The sequence below is a fragment of the Lathyrus oleraceus genome, chromosome 2, assembly GCF_024323335.1.
Source record: "Lathyrus oleraceus cultivar Zhongwan6 chromosome 2, CAAS_Psat_ZW6_1.0, whole genome shotgun sequence".
In the NCBI taxonomy this organism is placed as follows: domain Eukaryota; kingdom Viridiplantae; phylum Streptophyta; class Magnoliopsida; order Fabales; family Fabaceae; genus Lathyrus; species Lathyrus oleraceus.
The window spans coordinates 427,340,398-427,362,257 of NC_066580.1; the positions used below are offsets into that span (position 1 = coordinate 427,340,398).

The 21,860-nt window shown below is 34.6% G+C and overlaps 1 protein-coding gene across 1 annotated transcript; it reads left to right on the forward strand.

Annotated features, from left to right (window-relative positions):
* Nucleotides 1–418: 418 nt before the first annotated feature.
* LOC127119923 (DNA-directed RNA polymerase I subunit 2) lies at nt 419–21,461 on the forward strand. The gene is made up of 27 exons (XM_051050290.1): nt 419–916; nt 1,039–1,121; nt 1,227–1,349; nt 2,332–2,408; nt 2,674–2,737; nt 2,951–3,021; nt 5,036–5,113; nt 5,226–5,271; nt 5,378–5,558; nt 5,634–5,686; nt 6,059–6,132; nt 6,295–6,412; nt 8,342–8,429; nt 8,639–8,754; nt 11,889–12,016; nt 12,095–12,174; nt 14,076–14,317; nt 14,403–14,567; nt 14,698–14,862; nt 14,938–15,012; nt 15,243–15,346; nt 15,423–15,498; nt 17,701–17,829; nt 17,909–18,049; nt 18,801–19,013; nt 20,195–20,434; nt 20,799–21,461. Exons 1-27 carry the CDS (start codon nt 736–738, stop codon nt 21,225–21,227), a joined length of 3,540 nt encoding a protein of 1,179 aa, XP_050906247.1. The 5' UTR covers nt 419–735; the 3' UTR covers nt 21,228–21,461.
* The last annotated feature ends 399 nt before the right edge of the window (nt 21,462–21,860 follow it).

Below are 21,860 nucleotides of genomic sequence, written 5' to 3' on the forward strand. Positions count from 1 at the left end.
AATCCGATAAAAATCCATAGATTTTATGAAAAATCTGGTAAAAATTCATAGACTTTTTGAAAAATCTAATAAAAACTTATACTTTTTGAAAAAATCCGGTAGTGTATTTGAAAAATCTGATAAAAAATATTTTGAAAAATCCGATAGTTCCAATCCGATAATTTTTTAAAAATTCGATAAAAACTCAATTTTTTTTCAAAAATTCCAAAAAATATACAATTTTTTAAAAACATAAAAAATCACAAAAAAAATATTGATGTAAAAGCATAGGGGTGTGGGAGTGCCAAGGAGAATTTAAGGGATGCAGAGATATTCCTCGTAAAAATTTAAATGTTAAAAGATAGCCCAAACCCGGTTGCCAAAAAGAAAAGCCCAAATCCAATTTCCACTAATTTTCATCTTCTTCTCAATGCCGCGCTTGCGCTGCTGCCACACCGTTTGTTCTTTTTTTTACGGCACCCTTATCACCGGTTCGAGTTATAGGAACCACCAGTCCGCCATTTTAAAAAACCGGCCAAAGTAACCGGTTTCACCTACCGGTCCGAACCGGGTTTTAAAGCACAGTTTAAAACCTGTAGTAATTCGTTCTGCTGGTGCTGGCCAACTCTAAAACCCTACACTGTAAACCCCTAATCAATTTCATCGTTGAGCTCTGAAACTGTACCCAAATTCTACTGCTCTAACCAAAACCCTAGTTCATCTTTTTCTCTAAATCGTCACGGCATAGTTTCGAAGATGGCGACTGCAAAACCGGGTTCACCTGACGACTTGAACTTGGATGAACTGCGAGTGCTTTTCTACCCACACATAGAGTCCTTTGACCATTTGATTGATGCTGGGTTTGAAACCATATTCAGAAGCATCAACCTCAAATCCTTTGTGGTTACTCATCCTTCAACATCAAAAAAGCTTATAAATATCCTTTTTTGAAATTAACAGTAGTTCAATTAGCTTAAAATTATGCATTTTTATTCTCTTTTGTTACTTGATTGTTTTCGAAGTGGGTTTGATAGTGTTTGTTCTTAACTTGGATCTTACTTTCGTTGGAAAAACCGGCCCTTCATCCGCCTCAGAAGGAAGGATTAGCGAATTCAACACGGCAGGCATTGTATCCATTTGAGGCAAGTTTCAAATTTTTTATGCTTTAGCTTTCTAGATTTTGGTTGTGTTGATTTGGTCTTTCTATTTAGTGTTTGATTCGGTTGTTGATTTTTTTTCCTGAGCAGTGCAGACAGGCAAAACTCACATATTCAGGGAGATTTTCAGCAAATGTCTGTCTTCAATATGAGGGCGATGCTGCTATTGTTCGAGACAGTTTTAGTTTTGGGCAGTTTCCCATAATGCTAAAGGTTTGTTACTGTGTGATTTTACATTTACTTTCAATTTTTTTGGCTTATGAGATGCAGTCATATCTATAGTCAAAATTAGATGATACTAGTAGTGAATATTGGAAACTTACTCCCATAAGCAACAGATTTTTCTCAATGTACTCAAATATAAGGAAAAGTCTACTATAATTATTTATATTTAATGTCCCTATTCCATATTTACTTACCCTCAAAATAATTGATTTATTTTACTAGTTTTTTCATATTCCCGCCTTTTCAACCCTTTCCAAAGCAAATGGTAAGATTGAAAGTGGAAGGGGTGTGCTTTTTTCTCATGACTTAAATGCACTTAATCCACTTTCTTAAAGGGTGTTTTTTTTCAAGCTTTGATACAGTACGAGAGGGAGCACATTGCCTAATAATGGGTTGTAGAATGCAAAATTTACCATTCCGACTATTGGTTCATGTTATATTGTTTTGCTCGTCATGTGCACAAAATTTTAATGGATAATTTATATACTTGTAGGTATGCATTTCAGTAATACATATTTACCTATATTTTAAAATGCCATATTATTCTGTGTTGTAATGTGGCGCGATAAGAATATTTAAGGAGCTGCACCTAGGAAGTAGGGTGAATGGAATGGAGAAATTCTGAGTGTGATACAGGATGAAAAATACTTTATCAAGCTTGGAAATTACTTTTTTGCACATTGATAAGACTCCCAATGTTGTATGTAACTGGATGTTGGACAAGAAAGTAAACTTAGACTTTGTTTCATGAAATCATCTCACCTTCATGATTTGTTTGTATTTTTATCCTTATAATAACTAATAAATGATTCTTAGTTTCTTTGTAGTATTAGCTTGTTTTTGTTCTAATGGAGTAAAAGTGCTGGGAAGTGGTAACCATAGTAAAAGTGGCATAAAGTTAGCTATTAGTTATCTATCTTTGAAAAATATATGAATATATGAATATATGAATACTTTTGTTCTAATGCAGTCTAAGCGATGCAACTTGAGAGGTGCTTCTCCCCGGAAACTTGTGTCATTGAAGGAAGAGGCATCGGAAATGGGCGGGTATGTTATTGTCTATGCCCACTTAAACTTCCTACATGATGTTGGATTAGATGTTACTATATATTACCATCTGTGAATCAATGCTGAATCAGCATAACAGCTCTATTGGAAAAGTATATGAAAAATTATTTTGTTTTATTAGCACCAGCGTCATTCAAATTCCTTTTTCTTTTTTTTTTCTTACTTTATTTCATTCCTAATTATTTTGTTTTCGTAATTGACTTGTTGACTGACTGTTTCTTTATCACACATTGTTTCTTTCCAGTTACTTCATCGTGAATGGCCTTGAGAGATATATTCGACCTATAATTATGCCAAAACGAAATTATGTAAGCAATCTTTTGGTCTCATAAAAATACTTTGCTGTAGCGAACCAGAGCAGTTATATGCCTAGATTAGTTTCTGCTTGAGTTGAAATTTGTTATACTAGTCCAGGAACATACAACTTGACTACTGGAGCCAAGAGCAGGTTGTAAGGCTAATAATGGATTTAAAACTCGTCATTGCTCATCAATTTTTTTCTGATTCCTTTAATGTTGTAGCCAATGAGTACGGTACGAAGTTCATTTAGTGAAAAGCGGGAAGGATATACTGATAAAGCAGTTGTAATAAGGTTTGTTCTATCTGCTGCCAGTAGTGCTATTTTGAATTGATATATTTAAGGTTTAAGATGTCTTGCAACTGAATGGTTAGACAGGTGGTCCTTTTTGGAGTATTTCATATTTTTTCTTTGTTATTTGTGTAATAGAGTCCCGTACCAAGTATTCACATGCTTCACCTCAAGATTTTTAACCTGTACTGATCCTGTTCTGATACTACATTTGAGAGTTAACAATCGTTAGACATAGTGGTGATGGAGAGGGGAGAAGGCAATGAGAAAGGAAGGTGTTTAACACAAGACATCACATGTTTATCTTATAATTTAAGTTGGGTATAACTCAATCTTACACAACCGGCTTGTAAGCTGAGGGCAATCCAAGCTTTATAAACACCCCACTTGCCATATCTCTAGACAATGTGAGACTAAATCCACTCATTTACACCCAACACAATGAATGTGTTGGAGGCTTCAATGAAGACATTCCAATGCTGCAATTAGGTGGCTAGCGGCTTTCCACAATGAAAGCGAAATTTCTAACACACCCCTTCACACTTGGGCCCCAATGAGCCTGAAGCATGGATGATGCGGGAGAGCCCAGCGATATACTAACGGCATATTTACAATAGACTCTGATACCATCTTACAATTTTGGATTCTGCCTAACCCAACCTCATAAAACTGGCCTGTAAGATGAAGGTTGTCCGACCTTTATAAACACTACACATGCCATATCTCTTGACAATGTGAGACTAAATCCACCTTGTTACACCCAACACAATGGAGGTATTAGAGATTGCAATGAAGACAACCCAAATGCCGCAACTAGGTGGCTCCGAGTGGACCACAATGAAAGGTGGAGTTTTCTAACCATTTATGATGTTTTAGTGGAAAATAAGAAAGGAGATGATGTTTTCCTCTTTTTTTGTTGTTTTTGTTTTGAAGAGTTACTCTTACCGAACAGAGCATTGACTGTGATGGAGGGGGAATGTCACTGGGTCCAATATGTTCTTCCATTTTTCTAATCCTGATTAACATTACTTCTGAACTAGAATTATTGTTAATTTCTCTAATTCTCTTTTGCTCATTGTAGTAAAAAGATGGGAGTTGTGTACCCATGCCATACAGCCCCTAGAAATAAAGGGGCTAAGGTGATGGCACATAAGGGCCAACAATTTTTGTCTCTCAGGCTAGGCACTTTGGCCAGGTGCATGCCATAGAGTGTCAACGTTTAGTATTTTTCTCGCTCAGGCATGTAGCTTGGCCGTAGTGCCTTACTAAATCTTTTGCACCTTGCCAAAAAGGCCAAGACTATAGCATTCTCTGTAGTAAAACCCCCTAAAGTCACTCCCTACTAAAAAATGTCGCTCATTCTGGTGGATAAAATGACATTGAAGTCGGATATGAATTTGATAAGAGCTATGGAGCCAAATCTGACGAGTCCATGGACAAAAGGCACTTTGGATTGATTTCTATAATTTTATGTCCCTGAAGATAAACGCATACCTAAGAAGTTTGGTTTTTGCTAAGTTCTTCATTTTGGTATATGGAAGTCTGGCATCTCATTGTTTGTTGTTTGTGTATGCACAATCAGTTTTGTACAAGCTCTTTTAACAATATTTTTCTATGGATGTTATAAATAAATCTTTGTTTATACTTTATTTGCATGTTATAAAATGTTGTTCTAAGAGTATACTTACCCAGGTTCATTAAACCCAAATCTACTCACTAATATACTGTATATTTATTTTCTTTAACCAAAAGAGAGCATAGCAAGATATTTCTTTCCATTTATAAGAAATAGTTGTACTTGTCCGTGATGTTGAATGTTTGTCCAGACATATATTGCATTCAGATTTAAGTTTTATATATGCATGGAAACTCAACTGTTTTGTTCATCATGTCCTATAAAAATTAGTTTATGCTGTGTCCAAAATGTTATGCATATTGATTACTATAATGTTTCACTCCTCAATTTTGAAGACTTCATGTTTTTATTTTCTCAAGATTTCGTATTTCAACTGTTCAGGTGTGTAAGAGCTGATCAAACCTCGTTAACGGTAAAATTATATTACCTTCGTAATGGGAGTGCAAGGCTTGGTTTCTGGTAAGTATAGTTTATGTAAAAGACCTAACACAAATAATCTTCGATACCCCCATAAAGAAGTGGATATGATTTTAGGTTTAAGCAGATGTTTCATCATAATATCATTTTGCAGGATACAAGGAAGAGAGTACATGCTTCCTGTGGGTATTCTTTTGAAGGTTATTATTACTAACTCTATTAAACAGCCTCTTTATTTTCCACTTTTTTGGTTTTGAACTTTGGTTGTATAAATATACTCATGGTGCTATTGATCATTTGTAACAGGCCCTCATTGACACCACTGACAGAGAAATTTATGTAAATTTGACAAGCTGTTATAATGAAAAGTATGAAAAGGGAAAGGGGGCTGTTGGAACTCAGCTTGTTGGTGAAAGGGCAAAAATAATCTTAGATGAAGTTCGTGATTTGTCTCTTTTCACTCGTCTTGAATGTCTACAATATATTGGTACTTAATTTCTAGTCCCTTTGTTTTCTTGATCAATTCACATGTTTTTGTACTAATTCTTTATTTGAAATTCAGGAGAGCATTTCCAACCTATTATGCATGAACTCAGAAATGAAAGCCATTATACTGTAAGTCTTTTTTATCATGTCATATATGGGGTAAATTACACTCATCTCATTTGAAATTAAGTTTCACAACCCTTTCCTCTTAAAAAAATTACACTGTGATTTCTGCTGAGAGATTACTATATGCTTTCACTTAAATACTGTTTGGTGTGAATAAGCCTCCTAATGGCAAGAGTTTGAATGTTTTGAAGTCTCAAAGCCAATAGCATGGTAATTCAAAACTTCATATCATCATATAAACCAGCAACAAAATCTTGGCATCTCTTCAGAAGGAGGTGCAATTTATCCTTTCATTAAATTGATTGGAGGAAAGGTTTTGTTTGCCTTTATTTCTGAATTATGATTAGTGATTTCATGAGTTCTTTTGTTTTCTAGGTTGCTAATGCTGTTCTGAAGGACTTCATACTTGTTCATCTGGATGACAATTTTGACAAGTTCAATCTGCTCATGTAAGTCTGTTGATTTTATTTTCTGTGTGATGAATTGTTTAATTAGCCACACGGTTGTTTCTTATGGGCAACAATTACATTTGGCAGAGGATATATCTTATATGTATAGTTTTCCCACAGTCTAGTATTTGATTTTGGCCCCTTCTTTCATCTCCCCTTCAGCTTCATGTTGCAGAAACTTTTTTCACTTATAGATCAGACATCGGTGCCAGATAACCCTGATAGCTTGCAAAATCAGGAGGTTTTACTACCAGGCCATCTGATTACACTTTATCTTAAGGTATACAGTTTTTAATTGTTTTCAAAATAATTTGTATTATTATCAATAGTAATTGTTAGAACATGTCGTTTACATTTGTGAATCAAATTAATTTCAATTGTAGTTCAATATCAGTCTGTTAGACATATGATTTCTTACATTGGTGTAGTGCCTAGATTCTCTCAACTGAAGGCATATGCTTAAACTTCTTTGGTCCCATTTGAAATTTGGTATAAACTCAAGTTTTGAATGGAATTGGATTATCAAATTCTAAATAAACTCAGTTATACCTTTTTGAACTGGTCAAGTTCCTTATTACATATTCCCTACATACTCAAATTTAAACAAAAGATAAGTCATATATGGCGGATTTAAATATATGCAAATTCTATTTAACTTTACCATGTTTAATGTTAGCATTCCAAAAATACCATTCAATTACTATTTTCATACAAAAATAACAACAACCAAGCCTTATCCACCAAGTGGAGCCCGCTACATGGATCAAACTATGTTATAATGTTCTATCTAAAATCATGTTTGTATCCAACTTGTTAAAAGCAACATTTGCCAAAACTTATTCTTTCATGTTGATGGGCCAAAGTGTAGTCAGTCATAATGGCCAGTTCTATGTGGTCAATAGTGGCTACAGCCACTCTAGCATATTGGGGAAAAAGTTCAAGTCCCACTAACTTAAAAATAAGGCTTGATTAGAGTTTATAAAGAGGGACATCCCTTACTTTACAAGTTGGTTTCGTAAGGATGAGTTCAGTCAGTCTCATAAATAGGGGTGACAATTGGATCCATTAAGACAAAATCCATCCAATCCATCCATCAAAAAATTCATCTAATTCATTCACTACATAAAAACTAAGTTAATGGATTGGATTAAATCCATCCATTTATAAACATGGATTGATCCAATCCATCCAACACATTTTAATGATCCAATGAATTTTTTTTATCTAATTTTAAAAAAATGATTTTTTTTTAAATATTAAAAAAATTATTTTTTTTGAAAAATACAAAATTAATTTTTTTTTCTGAAAAAAAACCATTTTTAAAAAAAAATACAAAAAGCTGATTTTCTTCAAAAATTTTAAAATTATTTTTTTGGAAAATAACAAAATTTGATTTTACTTTCGAAAAAGTTATTTTTCAAAAGTAAAAAAATTGAATTTTTCTGTTAAGAATGTGTAATTGGACCTAACTCAACCCTACAAAACCGGTTGGTAGAGTGAGGACTGCCCCCACTTATAAACACATGTTCAGGCCATATATTGTCCGATGTGGGACTCTTAACATTTTCAAAAATACAAAAATTAATATATTTAAAAAAATTATTTTTAAAAAGAAAAATGGATAGATGGATATCCATCCGTTAAAAATATGATAATGGATTGGATGAATTTTATTCTTAATGGATGAATTGGATTGGATATTTTTAAGAAACTTTTAGTGGATTGTTAATGGACTAATGAATTGTTTTGATCCATCCATTAACGATCCAATCCATATCCATCCAATCCATCCATTTTGCCACCCCTACTCATAAGGATGAGTCAACACAACGGCTCCTAGTTGCTATTGCCACACCAAAGAGCACTGCGTTGTGGTTTTGAGTAGTTGCTGAATTTTTTTGGAGTTTATGGTAATTTTATGGCGGAATTTTGGCTTTCCGCCATGGTCACTTGCCCTCGAGAACACTGCATTACCCAATACTATGGGACATGCTGCCATCGCATGTTTTCCCCCCTTCTCTTAGTGTTAGTTATGGGTACAAAATGGAACACTCTGTTCTCCCTTTCTTTGTACAAGGCTTTTGTTCTGCTTAAAGAGCTGTATTGTGTAAACTTTTGCAATTTTGTTTCCAACAAACAATACACAGGTTTTAAAACTTGAGTCTTGTATAGTTTGCTGATTTCTTGCATCTATTGATGTGGATCCCAGGCAAAACTAGAAGAGTGGCTGGAGAAGGGAAAAACGATGCTCTTGGACGAGATTGAGAAAAAAGGAGCGAAATTCAATTTCGATGACTGTATGTAAATGGTTATTGGACCCTTTAACAATTTATTTCCTTGCATTCTCATTTAGTTCTATGTGCGTATATTTTTGTTTTCTTTAACTTTTGTTAATGCTTATTGTATGAGTTCTGGAATAATTATGGGACCATACATGATAACTAAGTGCATTCTTCCTTTTATTATCTAATGCTATCTGTAACCTTTTCCTTCTTTGGTATTGCAGTTTCACAAGTTAAGAAAGTTTTGTTAAAAAATCATGCAAATGCAGTCAGCAAAGCAATTGAAAGTATGTTGACATCTGGAAGATTGGCAACACAAATATCTCTGGATCTGCCTCAGGTATGGACTTGCGCATTGCTTAGTTAACTTTTTTTCTGTTTGTATTTCCTGGTTGCCAATTGTCTCTGTTTCATAGGTATACCATACTAAAAATTGTACAGTTATACTTGAGTAATTGCATGTAATTAGATATTCTTTTGTATTCTGTTAGGTTTAGTGGAAAATTATTATATTATTGGGGACAATGAAGTTTTATTCATGCTGTGAGTTTAGGTTTAGAATAAATAGGGAGAAGATAGGGAAGAGTGAACCATGTAGCTATAAATGAGCCAAGCCACCCATTTAAAAGAACTTCCCGTTGGCAGCTATAAGTAGGAAGTTATTAGTAGCAGAACTTTGCAATAGCATTTATTAGGAATTTTAATGGCAGTTACTAGTTAAAAACCTGCACGGTATAGTTATTGTTCAACATGATATAATATGCATATGTGAGGATATTAGATCTTTTAAATCAGTCAGTGCATTATATTCTTATTCCATCTGCATGATATGTAATTTAGATATTGGAAGCAACAATTTAAATTCAACTAAAGTAATTTCCCAACAAATTAATAAAATAAAATATGCTCTTTACTTGTTGTCTGCATATTAGGACGACCTTCCAAATCACTGACTGCAACAATATTAGAAAGTTCATAAATATAATGCTTTCAAATTTTGTATGTTACCTGCAAGCTTGCGCAACGCATGAGTCAAAATAATGACTATTGGTCCCTTCTTGGTTTTGTATTTCATATAGTACAGCAACTTCACATTAAAACCTTCCTACAAAGTGATGTCAATAAAGTTTCTACTATGACATAACAAAAATAGGATATATGATTTGTATACTTCTCATCAGGGTGGGTTATGTTTGTAAATGATTTCTTTCATGTCTTCATTGTAAGTGTTTTTCATCTTCTTAGTTTTTACTATCATCATTAGTAATCTTCCACCGAGAACCATGATAAATGTTTTCAATAAATCAAAAGATTTTCAAAGTGTGAATCCTAATGTTCTCTTTAGGAAGTATAGCAAATCAAAACTCCATTCAAAATTGATCTGCTGCCATTCAATAAAAAACGCCTCTGATAGTAGATGTCTCTCAAACAACACAATATTGTGGATAAATGAATCGAACACCGAAAAATCATATCAAAATGCATATGCAGTGTAAATAGCGATTGGATCCTTAATCCAATTTTCTAAAAACACACGGATTATCCACCAGTGTCCAAATACCTTCTTCCAAGAATGTTTTGTATAATTCAAACTATATGCAATGAGCATCCTTCTAAGTAAATCTTTTTTTAGGTGCCTGAAATAGAAGAGCAATTATCAACACATAACATGCACAATAATTTCAGCTGGTTAGAGTCACTTTTCAAAAGAAACATGCTTCAATTTATCTAGCTTACTCCATTATATACATGCATACCTTCATTTCAATAATGAAGAACATTCTTACAGCATATTCATTGTCAACTATTACATTCTTCTTGAGATTGTCCGTAACAGTAGCTGAAATCTGTAGGAAGTCGTCAACTGAATCAAAAATTGGCATTTTGTAAAGAAATACAAGCACCCTGGCGGGACAGAGCTTGATAATTTCTTTCACTGTATTGTCCAATATTTAATATCAATATTTTTTGCAGTTATGATTGTAAATTTACAAAAAGATTAACACAAAATAGATAAAATTTTAACATACAAAATCATTATTAAAAAACCTCGAAAATTCTACTTCAATAAATGTGAGGAAATAGACCAGCAAATTTATAAAAGTATTCATGAATAAAGAAGAAAAAGCAATTACATAAAGCTGGGTGATTTAATGGTTGTGAGAATCCACTATATCATCTTATAACATATGGTGTGCATATATGAAACTGAAGCATAGCAATATAAATTCAAACAAATGAGTAAATTAAATTAAATTTTGAACACAAACGATATGCCAAGCTGAAGAGTTCCTTGTTAGTGTGTAGCTACTGTAGATAAAAAAATAAACATTTGTTTTGGTAAGGGAGGTGTGAGATAGATGAAGAAAGAAAAATGAAGATGAGAAGAAATGAAAGAAAAACTCACTGTAACATAAGGTGGGGGAGAAAAGAGAGAAAGAAAAGGAAGGAAAAAAGAGGAGAAAAAGGGAACCCGTGAGATGGAGAAAGAAAAAAAAAAGGGAGAAATTTGACTTTTGATTTTGAAAGTAAGGATTTTGCCTCTCAAAGAAAGTTAATTGTTGATTAAAATAAAGTATGTATTATGCTGCTTGTGACAAGCAAAGAATGGAGAGGAGTTTTGCTTCGTTAACCTTTAAGCATTTGTTAATTACTTGTTGGATGCAAGTGTGAGTGGGTCTCCCTCTCTTGTGGTCCCGGAGCATTGTGTCCGTTGTTACTCTCACCTCCCCCGGACTCCCCAACAAGATGGTATTAGAGTGGTTTAAGGCCTGTTGAGCCACCTGCTATCAGGCCATCTACTATTTATTATCCACGCTCCAGATGTCCAGCCATGGCCGTGAAAGTGTGAGTCTCTTGTGGTCCTGGAGTATTGTGTCCGTTGTTACTCTCGCCTCCCTTGGACTCCCCAACAAGATGGTATTAGAGTGGTTTAAGGCCTCTTGAGCCACCTGCTATCAGGCCATCTACTATTTATTATCCATGCTCCAGATGTCCGGTCATGGCCGTGAAAGGGTGTGTTAAGAGTCTCACCTTGGACAATATATGGCTGAACATATGTTATAAGTGGAGGCAATTCTCATCTTACAAGCCGGTTTTATAAGTTGAGTTAGGCACAACGCACAACCACAATTCTTAAGATGATATTAACATAAAAGATATTATATGATATTTTATAATATTTTAACATTGGTAAAGTTCTGTTATCACGCCTAATACCCCGTGTTTGAAAGCACTTGGTGCCTAACTTTTTTTTTTTAAATCACGACTTATCCACAATTTTTATGCTTTCCGTTGAGCAAAATTCTTCCCCTTCGCTAAGTTGATAATATTCCCCTAGCATATTCTATACTTCTCTGATTATATTCTTCTTGTTGGTTAATTATGCGTAGTTGTTGGATAATTGCTTTGAATCTCTTGTTATTTTAATTGCCGCCCTTGTAAATTATTCACAAACTACTTTTTCTCATTCAGGTTTCAGGCTATACACTCCAGGCTGAACGGTTAAACTATTTACGATTTCTCTCACATTTTCGTGCTGTCCATAGAGGTGCTTTGTTTGCCGGACTTCGTACTACAACTGTGCGGAAGCTATTGCCCGAGTTAGTAACTTTTTACATAATCAGCTTCGTATGAATCTTACAGTTTATTTTCTAAGGATTTTTCTTTTTAATGAATAGATCTTGGGGTTTTCTTTGCCCTGTACACACACCTGATGGGGGGCCGTGTGGATTGTTGAATCATATGACTCGCACTTGTAGTAAGTTGTCATTCTTTTTAAACCCTTTTTTCTTCATTTCAATTTTCTCCCACTCTTAAAAACTATTGAAAAGTGGGTAATCCCCAAATTGAACCTTCCAAGATAAGTTTGTCGTCACATTAGTTCTGTTATGTTTTCTGTTGTTAAATTAGTCCCTAAAATGTAAAAAATTCAAAACGCCACTATATTTGTTCTTGTAAGATCTATTCACCAAGTTAGTCATTTGTGACTGTGTACTTTAGTCCTCCATATTGAAGAATTTCATGATGATTATATATCCGAAGAATCCATCAGTTAATAAGATAACTTTATTAAATTGTTAGTACACCCTTTCACTTATACACAACTTTTCTAAATATGTGTGAAAAAACTACTAGTAGCATTCAATATGAGACAAAGAGAGTAAGTAGTGCTTCACTACTTTACTAAACAAGCTTTAGCTACAGTAAATTCACAAGCTACGGCATAATTCAGGATTTTTTTTGTGGGATTCTTTGTTTTGTTGTCTATTCCAAACGATGGAAATTGGTGTAATCTTCTCTTCTCTCATTCCATTAAGAAATGTGGTTGAGCCTAACTCAATCCTACAAAATCGGTTGGTAGAGTGAGGACTGCCCCCACTTATAAACACATGTTCAGGTCATATATTATCCGATGTGGGACTCTTAACACACCCTCTCACGCTCAGGATTAGACAACTGGAGCATGGAAATAAATGGTGGATGACCCGATAGCGGAAACCATAGTAGGTGGCCCACCGAAGCTTAAACGAGGCTCTGATACCATGCTAAGAAATGTGGTTGAGCCTAACTCAACCCTACAAAACCGGTTGATAGAGTGAGGACTGTCCCCACTTATAAACACATGTTCAAGTCATATATTATCTATTATCAGAGTTATCAATCGCGGCCGGGAAAGGCACGATCCCGGGCGGTCTGGCCGGAGCGGCCACCAGCCACGCGAGAAGAGGGTGGCACAGTGGCATTTGAAAACGTGTCCGAGATCGCCGCAAACGCGGGTTGCGGGTCGCGGGCCGCACCATGAGTGGAGTGGTTTATCCACCTTTTTTTTCTCCGTCTGTGTTTCTCTGGTTGTTTTGCAGATGCGGCAGAGAAGAAAGGCAGCAGCGGAGAAGAAAGAAGAAAGCGGCGGAGAAGAAAGAAGAAAGCGGCGGAGAAGAAAGGAATAAGAAAGACAGTGGTTAGGGTTTAATGGACTGGTTAAAAATAAAAAGATTTTTTTTTCACTGAAACAAAACTAAAGTGGGCCTGAAATAGGCGTTAGGTTAAAAAAAGGCATATTAACCCTTTGGTTTATAATATGGTAATAAAACTTAATAAATAAAATAATATTAAACTTAATAAATATAATAACATTTAATAATGAAAATAATAATATCATACATCAGATAATTTTATTTTTTAAATTTAACTTAAAAACTTTTGTGTTGTTAGTTTAATATTCTTTTTAATATTCATCCAAAATAATTTATTTGTATAGATTATGTTAATCTAAAAAATAGTCAATTCTAAAAAGTCAACAAAACTTATCCCACTATCCGCTAGCCCGCTATCCCAGTTTTGGGGTCGACCGCTCCGCTATCCGCTATTAATAACTCTGTATATTATCCGATGTGAGACTCTTAACACCAATAATCATGATCATGACATGTTCTTCAGTCTAAAATAACATGTGTTAAGCATATTAAAAGTGAAACACTGTTGCACATGGTACCCTTAAATTATCCTTGTATGGTAAAAACTTAAGAGTATAACATCCCAAATTACTTTTTACGTTACTTTTATTGACTAGCAACAATGTTCATTGTTCGTCCGAAATGTCATTTGTTCATTTATTGTTAAACTTACTTCATTGTTTTTTCCCCCTCCTCTCTATTTCAGGGATTACATCATTCTATGATTCTCAAGGAAATATTAAAGATTATTTTAAAATTAAATTGTCTATACTCAACATATTAATTGACATTGGAATGACACAATCATTGCCAAAGATATTTCTACCTGGCCCACCTGAAGTTCTTACTGTTCTTCTAGATGGTTGTATTGTTGGTTTTATCCCTTCAACTGAGGTTGAGAAAGTTGTCGCTCACCTTCGAAAATTGAAAGTGTCATCTGCTGCAGTGGTTTGTTTATGTCAAAATTTCTTTTGTTCCCTAATAATACAGTTGTTCCTTGATGTTGACTTAACTATCATGCCATGTGATGCAGATTCCAAATGATCTGGAAGTGGGATATGTTCCTTTGAGCATGGGTGGAGCATATCCTGGCCTCTACCTCTTCACATCCCCTTCAAGATTTGTTCGCCCAGTGAGAAATATATCAATTCCTTCCAATGGAGATGATAATATTGAACTTATCGGTCCATTTGAACAGGTCAACATAGATTTGTTGGTGCATCATATAATTGTTTGGAAAGAATTATGGAAATGCATCTTTATGGAAAATAGTACTTTCAACTGTAGATCTGTCAATTTTTAAGTGATATTTTGATGTTTCTTTTCAGGTTTATATGGAGATACAATGTCCTGACGGTGGAGATGGTGGAAGAAAAAGTCATTTTCCTCCAACTCATGAGGAAATCCATCCAACAGGAATGCTGAGTGTAGTCGCTAATCTTACACCTTGGTCAGATCATAATCAGAGCCCACGAAATATGTATCAGTGTCAGGTTGGATTATTTTTTAATTGTGTGTTGGTGGTCTACCTTAGTTGCAGTTTTTTATTTTGCTTGTTTTCTATATAGATGGCAAAGCAAACAATGGCATTTTCTTCACAAACAATTCAACATCGTGCAGATCAAAAGTTATACCATCTTCAGGTTTGTTCGATTCAGTTTGATTGAAATCACAGAGACTTTCTGTTCCATATCGAAATATGCTTTGGTATATTCAAACCCAAATTGGGAAATAGCAATAGTAGTTGTTCTTTAAGAGTTATATCCCTGGCATCTGATACAAGCATACCATATACTTTTTCTGCTCTTCAACTATAATAAGTTCATGTGTAAAAAAAAAACAATAATAAGTTCAATATTTGTGACATTTTCAGACTCCTCAGACTCCCCTTGTTCGGACAGGTGCATATACTGAATATAATATTGATGAATATCCATCAGGCACGAATGCTATAGTTGCAGTTTTGGCATATACAGGGTAATTAATATAATTGGGCAGCTGTATTTTAACCTTCTTTGTGCTATGTTCAACAACTTTTTGTTAACAAATGCAGATACGATATGGAGGATGCCATGATTCTAAACAAGTCATCTGTGGAACGTGGAATGTTTCATGGACAAATATATCAGGTTTGATACCTGACACAATTGATTAAGCTTCCTCTTTTTGAATGTCTATCAGTTAACTTTTTATGAGTCACGACACTTCATTTTGAGATGCCATGATTCTGTTGTCACTTTGAAGTTTTAGCAATTTGTTTACTCTAAAAAAACAAATTTGTTTACTTAATTTTGTTTTGATTGAAACTTTTTTCTTATTCGTTTTTCCAAGTTTTCTACCCCCTTTTGTATTGTTTAAATATCATTCCATTCCCTTGGTCTTGAGTTTGTTGTCAAGATCACATATTTACTTGTAGGACTGTACATTTCTATGATTTTTAGGGGGCTCTCTATGCTGGGTCATATTCGTATGTAATTGCAGTTGGATCTTCATTGCAAGATTGCCCCGTTTCTGCAATCCTAATCGCATGAATTTACCTACTCAATTTTGCTACCCGGTTCAGAAACAGAAATTCCTTACCTGTGTGGGTCAGCGTGCTCTCTTCTCTTTCATGACAGTAACCTCCCTCTCTTCTTTCTGTCTTTTTCTCATTGCGTTTCTACCTTCCCCCTAAATTTATTTTCTGCCATGACCATTTGCGTGTGTATTTTGTGAAAATATTTTTGGTGGCTGACTTCTTATGAAAGTTGGTATGGCTTCTCATGAAAATTTACCTTGAGAGCTTACTCCCCATTTCTTGGAAAGTTTCCCTTGAGTCCCAATCTCGTGCTAACTTTTTCTTTTCTCAACTTCCTCTTCTGATTCAGCCATGATAGCGCCTTCACACTGAATTAAGTATGACTATTTAATGAGATTTTCTTTAAAGTTAGTTTCTGAACCTCTTCAAGAACAGTTCTGCAGGCTCCAACATCATCCTTTGTTGTTCAGGCCAAGTGATGTTTCAATCATGATACCTTCTCACAATATTCACACCTTACTTTTCTTGTATTTCCATCATTTGAAACACAATGGTTCCATGCTAGGTTAGTCCTCAATCCAGGGGGCATATATAAGTACTCTGGCTGCAGGTAGTGCACAGTCCTTGTAGGGCCTACACCTTCAGGGCCCCTGGAACCAACTTCATTAGGCTGGCTGCCATCAGCCTCACTTATAGATTTTTACCCCTGATTTGTAGTAGAGAAGTGTGCTAGCGTATGTTTGGTTTTGCGGTGGAAAAAATGATTTTGAGTGAATTGATTCTATAAAGTTGATTATGGTAAAAAGTGAGTTGAACGTAAAGTGATTTTATGTTTGGATAACTTTATGCAAAATTGAGTTGAACAGTAAATTTCAATGTAAAAATCACGTTTAAACTCTAAAGCTACAAATTCTAGGTTCTAGTAGAATCAATTCTACTTTAGAAGAACCAAACACCTCAATCATTTCAAAACCAATTCTACACCTCCTAAAGTCAAACCAAACATACATTTAGATTCAATCCGGGTATAGCAGACGAAGGAGTCAGATTCTCACTTGCAAAAACAGAACAGCCTAAAAATGAGGTTTGCGCCGTCCAACAAAACACTGTTGCGAGATGCTTGGACACAGGTAGCAGATTTTGGTTTGCACAGATGTTTTGCAGAGGATAGGCAGGTCTGGTTCTCCAAGGCTCACAATTTGTAGTCGCAAATCACTGGCAGAGAGGGTGAGGGTCGTATCAGTAGTTTGCAGAGTGAGGGAAGATTTTGCAGTGTGGGAGAGGAAACCAACTAGGGCTTTTAAAAATACATAGCAGGAAACCTCTTGAGTGATCCGAGCTGCAAAAATCTGAACTTGAAAATTCCTTTTTGTGAGACACAACAAATCATGTGATCTTACATTCATGTGAAAAAAACTCGTGATACCGCAATCATCGTGGATCCTCTTGATCCACAGCTGAATTCAACACACAAGTGATAGAAAAAATCATGGGATTGTATGACCCCACACTTACCTCTCGATCTTAAAGGAACTGCTATAAACTGTGTTGGTATTGAGTATGTAAGTCCTTATTTCCAAAATTAATGTATGGGCAATGGTCCTGGATCAAGCTAATTTTATGTACAAAGAACCTGGACAATATACTAAGTTAGATTAGTCATGTATCCAATGATGTATGTATCTGTGCTTTTATTTTTTCACATCCTTTGACAGTGCATAGCTTTCTTATATTTGGTGTTATTTGAATATACAGAAAATATTTTCTGCTACGAATTCTGACCTTAACCTTGCTTCTGCAATTGTTTTGGCAGACAGAAACTATTGACTTAGCAGAACAAGGCCCTGTGACAGAACGATCTTCAAGAATATTCAGAAAAAGTAACCTAGAAAAATCATCTTGTCCCTCGATTGATTCAGATGGACTTCCACATGTTGGTCAGGTTTGTTATTGTCACACCTCTATTTATTATCACAACTCCAACTTTCTTATACAAAAATTCTGAATGTATCACTTTTCAGATGATACGGCCAGATGAACCCTATTGTAGCAGTTACAATGAAGTAACAAATAAAACATTTGTCTTCAAAAAAAAGGGTACTGAACCTGCTTATATTGACTATGTCGCTGTTGACGTAAAAAATAAGAAGCATCTAAGGAAGGTGAGTTGAAAACATTCATTGTAATTTTCTTCCTGTATTTTAATGAGTTTTCACATTAAAATTAAATAACTGAATAGGCTAGGACAGATTGGTCTTGTTAATGATGTAATTTACTTCATTTCGCTATTGATTGTATGGCTGCCCCTTTTTAGGGTCTAGATTGTTAGTATATACCATTTTGAGGAGAAAAAGAGAGTAAATTGATGGAACTCATGTATAATGCACTAGATCTATGCTATATATATGCTGAATTACTTTAAAGGACATCAAGATCAAGATCTTGCATAAGACTGCAAGGGGGTAGTAAGATCGTAAAACATAAGATAGTAACAAGATCAGAAGGTCCTTATTTACTACTCCTCCGTCCCAAAATAATTGTCACTTTAGCTTACCGATGCAATTTTAATTTGTATCTTACAATTGTACCCTCTAATTAATACACTTAATTTATTGTTTTATCACTTTGCATTAATGCTAATTCGAATATACCTATAGTTGATTGGGATAATTTGGTAAAATCACTATTCTCTCTCTTTCATTGATTGCATTTTATTAATATGTCATATTTTGGAACGGAGGGAGTATCTAACATAATCTTGACTACCATAAATGTCGGTGCGTTAGTTTTAGTTCTAGCATATGAAGAGTATTTTCTTTTGATTTATTTATTGGGCTTGTAGTTCTGTTGAACTTTTTATTATTGAGTTTGATCTGTTATGTTTTAGCTTATGCATTTAATTTTTTGGAACAGGCTAACATACGTTTTCGATACCCTCGAAACCCTGTTATTGGCGATAAATTTAGCAGTAGACATGGGCAGAAAGGTGTTTGCTCTCAGTTGTGGCCAGACATTGACATGCCATTTTCTGGAAATACAGGGATGCGCCCAGATCTCATTATAAATCCTCATGCATTTCCTTCTAGAATGACAATTGCTATGCTTTTGGAATCTGTTGCAGCTAAGGTAATGAAGAAATTACTTTCATATTTTATTTTTTAGTAATATAGGTGTTGTTGCCCTTGAACTTAGTGCCGATGATAAGCAGAAATAAATACTAATAAAATCTTGTCTAAATAAAATAAAAATAAAATCAAGAATTAAATATTATTGAACCATGGATGGTGCTTAGAGTAGCTTGCCTGACTCTGCTACGCACCCTCTCCAAGTTGGTGCATAGTAATGTCCAACTTGCTTGATAACCACCCAAAATTAGGCCTAGCAATACTCGTAGTTAGGATATAAGTAGGTTTATGGTTAGCAGTCACAAACGTTAAGCCTAATTTCAGTCTAGTTTTACTTTCATGAAATGACCGTCAACTTTAATGTGCTTGGTTCTATCATGTTGGACATGATTGTAAAGTATCTTTATTGCTGCCATAGTAAAGCTTCATAGGTAATAGGACCACTGTCATAACGTAAGGGTGTGTTTGTTTGTAAGGAGAAAGTGGGAACAGAGAAAGACGTGAGAAAGAGAGTTAGAGTAGATTTAGTTTTTTGTTTGGTATAAGAGAAAGATGAGATAAATCGAAGAGATAGAGTGTTGATATCTATAAAAGTACTAAAGTACCCCTGCAATAAAAAAATCCTCTAAATTTATTTATTTGTCTTAAGATTTATTTTAGTTAATTTAAATGTTTAATTTAACTTTATAGTAATTAGATTAAATCAAGAATTTTATTTTATTTAATTTATTTTAATATAATAGTTTAACTTACTCGTTTCACTCATACAGAAAGAAAAAACAGTAGTAAATCCTCCAAATTGACGAAATTATGGTCCCGGATGATTTTATTCTCTCCACTTCTATGCTGAGCTAAATAGACCAAATGCTTACTTTCTTTGCTGCTTTTCTAGTGTTAACTTCTCTCTCCTCTTAAGCACCGAACTTAAACTTCATATGCTATCCTAGTTTAGATGCTTCTAGGCTACATCTTTTAACTGTTTTTATTTTTTTTAGTTTGTGCTAACAAAATTGGAGTCCCACAGTGATTTGATAATGCTGATTTATAAAACATAGATATCTTCATAATGATTATGGATTTGTGTATGTTAATATTATATCAATTTCATGTGTGGTATTAAGTGCTGCTATGTCTATGTCCTTGGTTAGAAATTTTAACATGAATAATAATTGATTTTTGCAGGGTGGTAGTTTACATGGAAAATTTAAAGATGCAACTCCATTTCGTAGTTCAGTGGAGTCTGGATCCAAGTCTGCTTCCCTTGTCGATGAGCTTGGTGATATGTTAAAAGAGAAGGGATTTAATTACCATGGATGCGAGGTTCTGTACAGTGGGGTCTATGGAACAGAACTGACATGTGAGATATTTATTGGGCCTGTTTATTATCAGCGGCTCCGTCACATGGTTTCAGATAAATACCAAGTGAGCAAATTCACTGTTTTTCCTTCCTATTAAACTAGCAATCAGCAAAATGATGTTCCATATTTTGTATTATTTGATCCTTAATTTACAAGATTTATCATGTTGTCTTCTGAGTCTGAAAAAAAAATCAATCTTTGCTTTGGCAATTTAAATTTTAAGTTTTCAAATGTTGGTGATAAGTGACTTAGTAACTACGTATGTGTATTTATCTGCCAAGCTAATGTTTATATTGTTCTTCATATTGCTGATGAAAGGTGTTAAGTTTGGTACCCTCTTGTGCCAATCACGGGTTTGCACCCTTTGTCAATAAAATACTATGATGTGTTACTTTTGTTGTTAAGACCAATTGATTTGTCTGTTACAGGTTCGATCTACCGGCACTGTCGACCAGGTCACCCGACAGCCAATAAAAGGACGAAAACGTGGTGGGGGGATACGATTTGGAGAAATGGAACGTGACTCTCTACTAGCACACGGGGCTGCATATCTTCTTCATGATAGGCTGCACACCTGTTCCGATTATCACATTGCTGATGTGTGTTCCATTTGTGGAAGCATGCTCTCGACAACATTCATCCAGGCTCAAAAGCCGACAGTGCGAGAGATTGGTGGTCTACCACCGCGAAGAGCTCCAAATAAAGTCACTTGTCATGCTTGCCAAACCAGTAAAGGCATGGAGACAGTCGCCATGCCCTATATATTTAGATATTTAGCAGCAGAGTTAGCAGCAATGAACATTAAAATGACTCTGAAGCTTAGTCATGGAGCTAACGCCTCTGATACAAGTGTTTAAGAATAGTCTCAATAACTATGATTACCAAATATTAGATTGATTAGATATATTAAGATTGTTGTGAATCCCATGAACATGATGAGTGTCGTTTAGATCTAAGATGCTTTCTTACATCATGGGGTTTAAAATTTTGCTTTCTTCCTCTCATTTTGTAAACTTAATTACTATATTTATATTTATTTAGTGATAGATTGGTGATTTTGGTAAACTAATGAAATATGTTTCCACCATTAATGCTTCATCTTATCCTTAAGAGGAGTATAAAATTTATTCTGGGACCTTGCATGAGTTCAAATATAGCTTTGCCTGTCGTTGACTTGTTTTTATGTTTTACAATTACAAATAAAAGTGAAAAAAATGATATTTTTACTAAAGTATTTTTATCATGAATCGTGAATGATGAGAGTAATATTAATTAGAGTGTAAAATTAGAAAATATGCGTTAGGAATTGAAATATATATTTCGATTGTGACATTATTTTATTTTAAATGGGGCATATTGTGAGATGCAGGAAGTAATGTATTTAAGTGACTGATTTTCATGCAACTAAAGAAAGTTTTATAAAGTATGCTTTTTTGTTACGTATGATATAAATATTTGAGGATAAACATAACATTTTTGTGAATTATATT

What these genes read in the sequence shown, in the direction of transcription:
- LOC127119923 (XM_051050290.1), top strand. Translation starts at nt 736, where the DNA reads ATGGCGACTGCAAAACCGGGTTCACCTGACGACTTGAACTTGGATGAA. An exon ending in AGTGCAAGGCTTGGTTTCTG is followed by an intron (nt 5,114 to 5,225) that starts GTAAGTATAGTT and finishes ATCATTTTGCAG; the next exon opens with GATACAAGGAAGAGAGTACA. An exon ending in GACAAGTTCAATCTGCTCAT is followed by an intron (nt 6,133 to 6,294) that starts GTAAGTCTGTTG and finishes TCTCCCCTTCAG; the next exon opens with CTTCATGTTGCAGAAACTTT.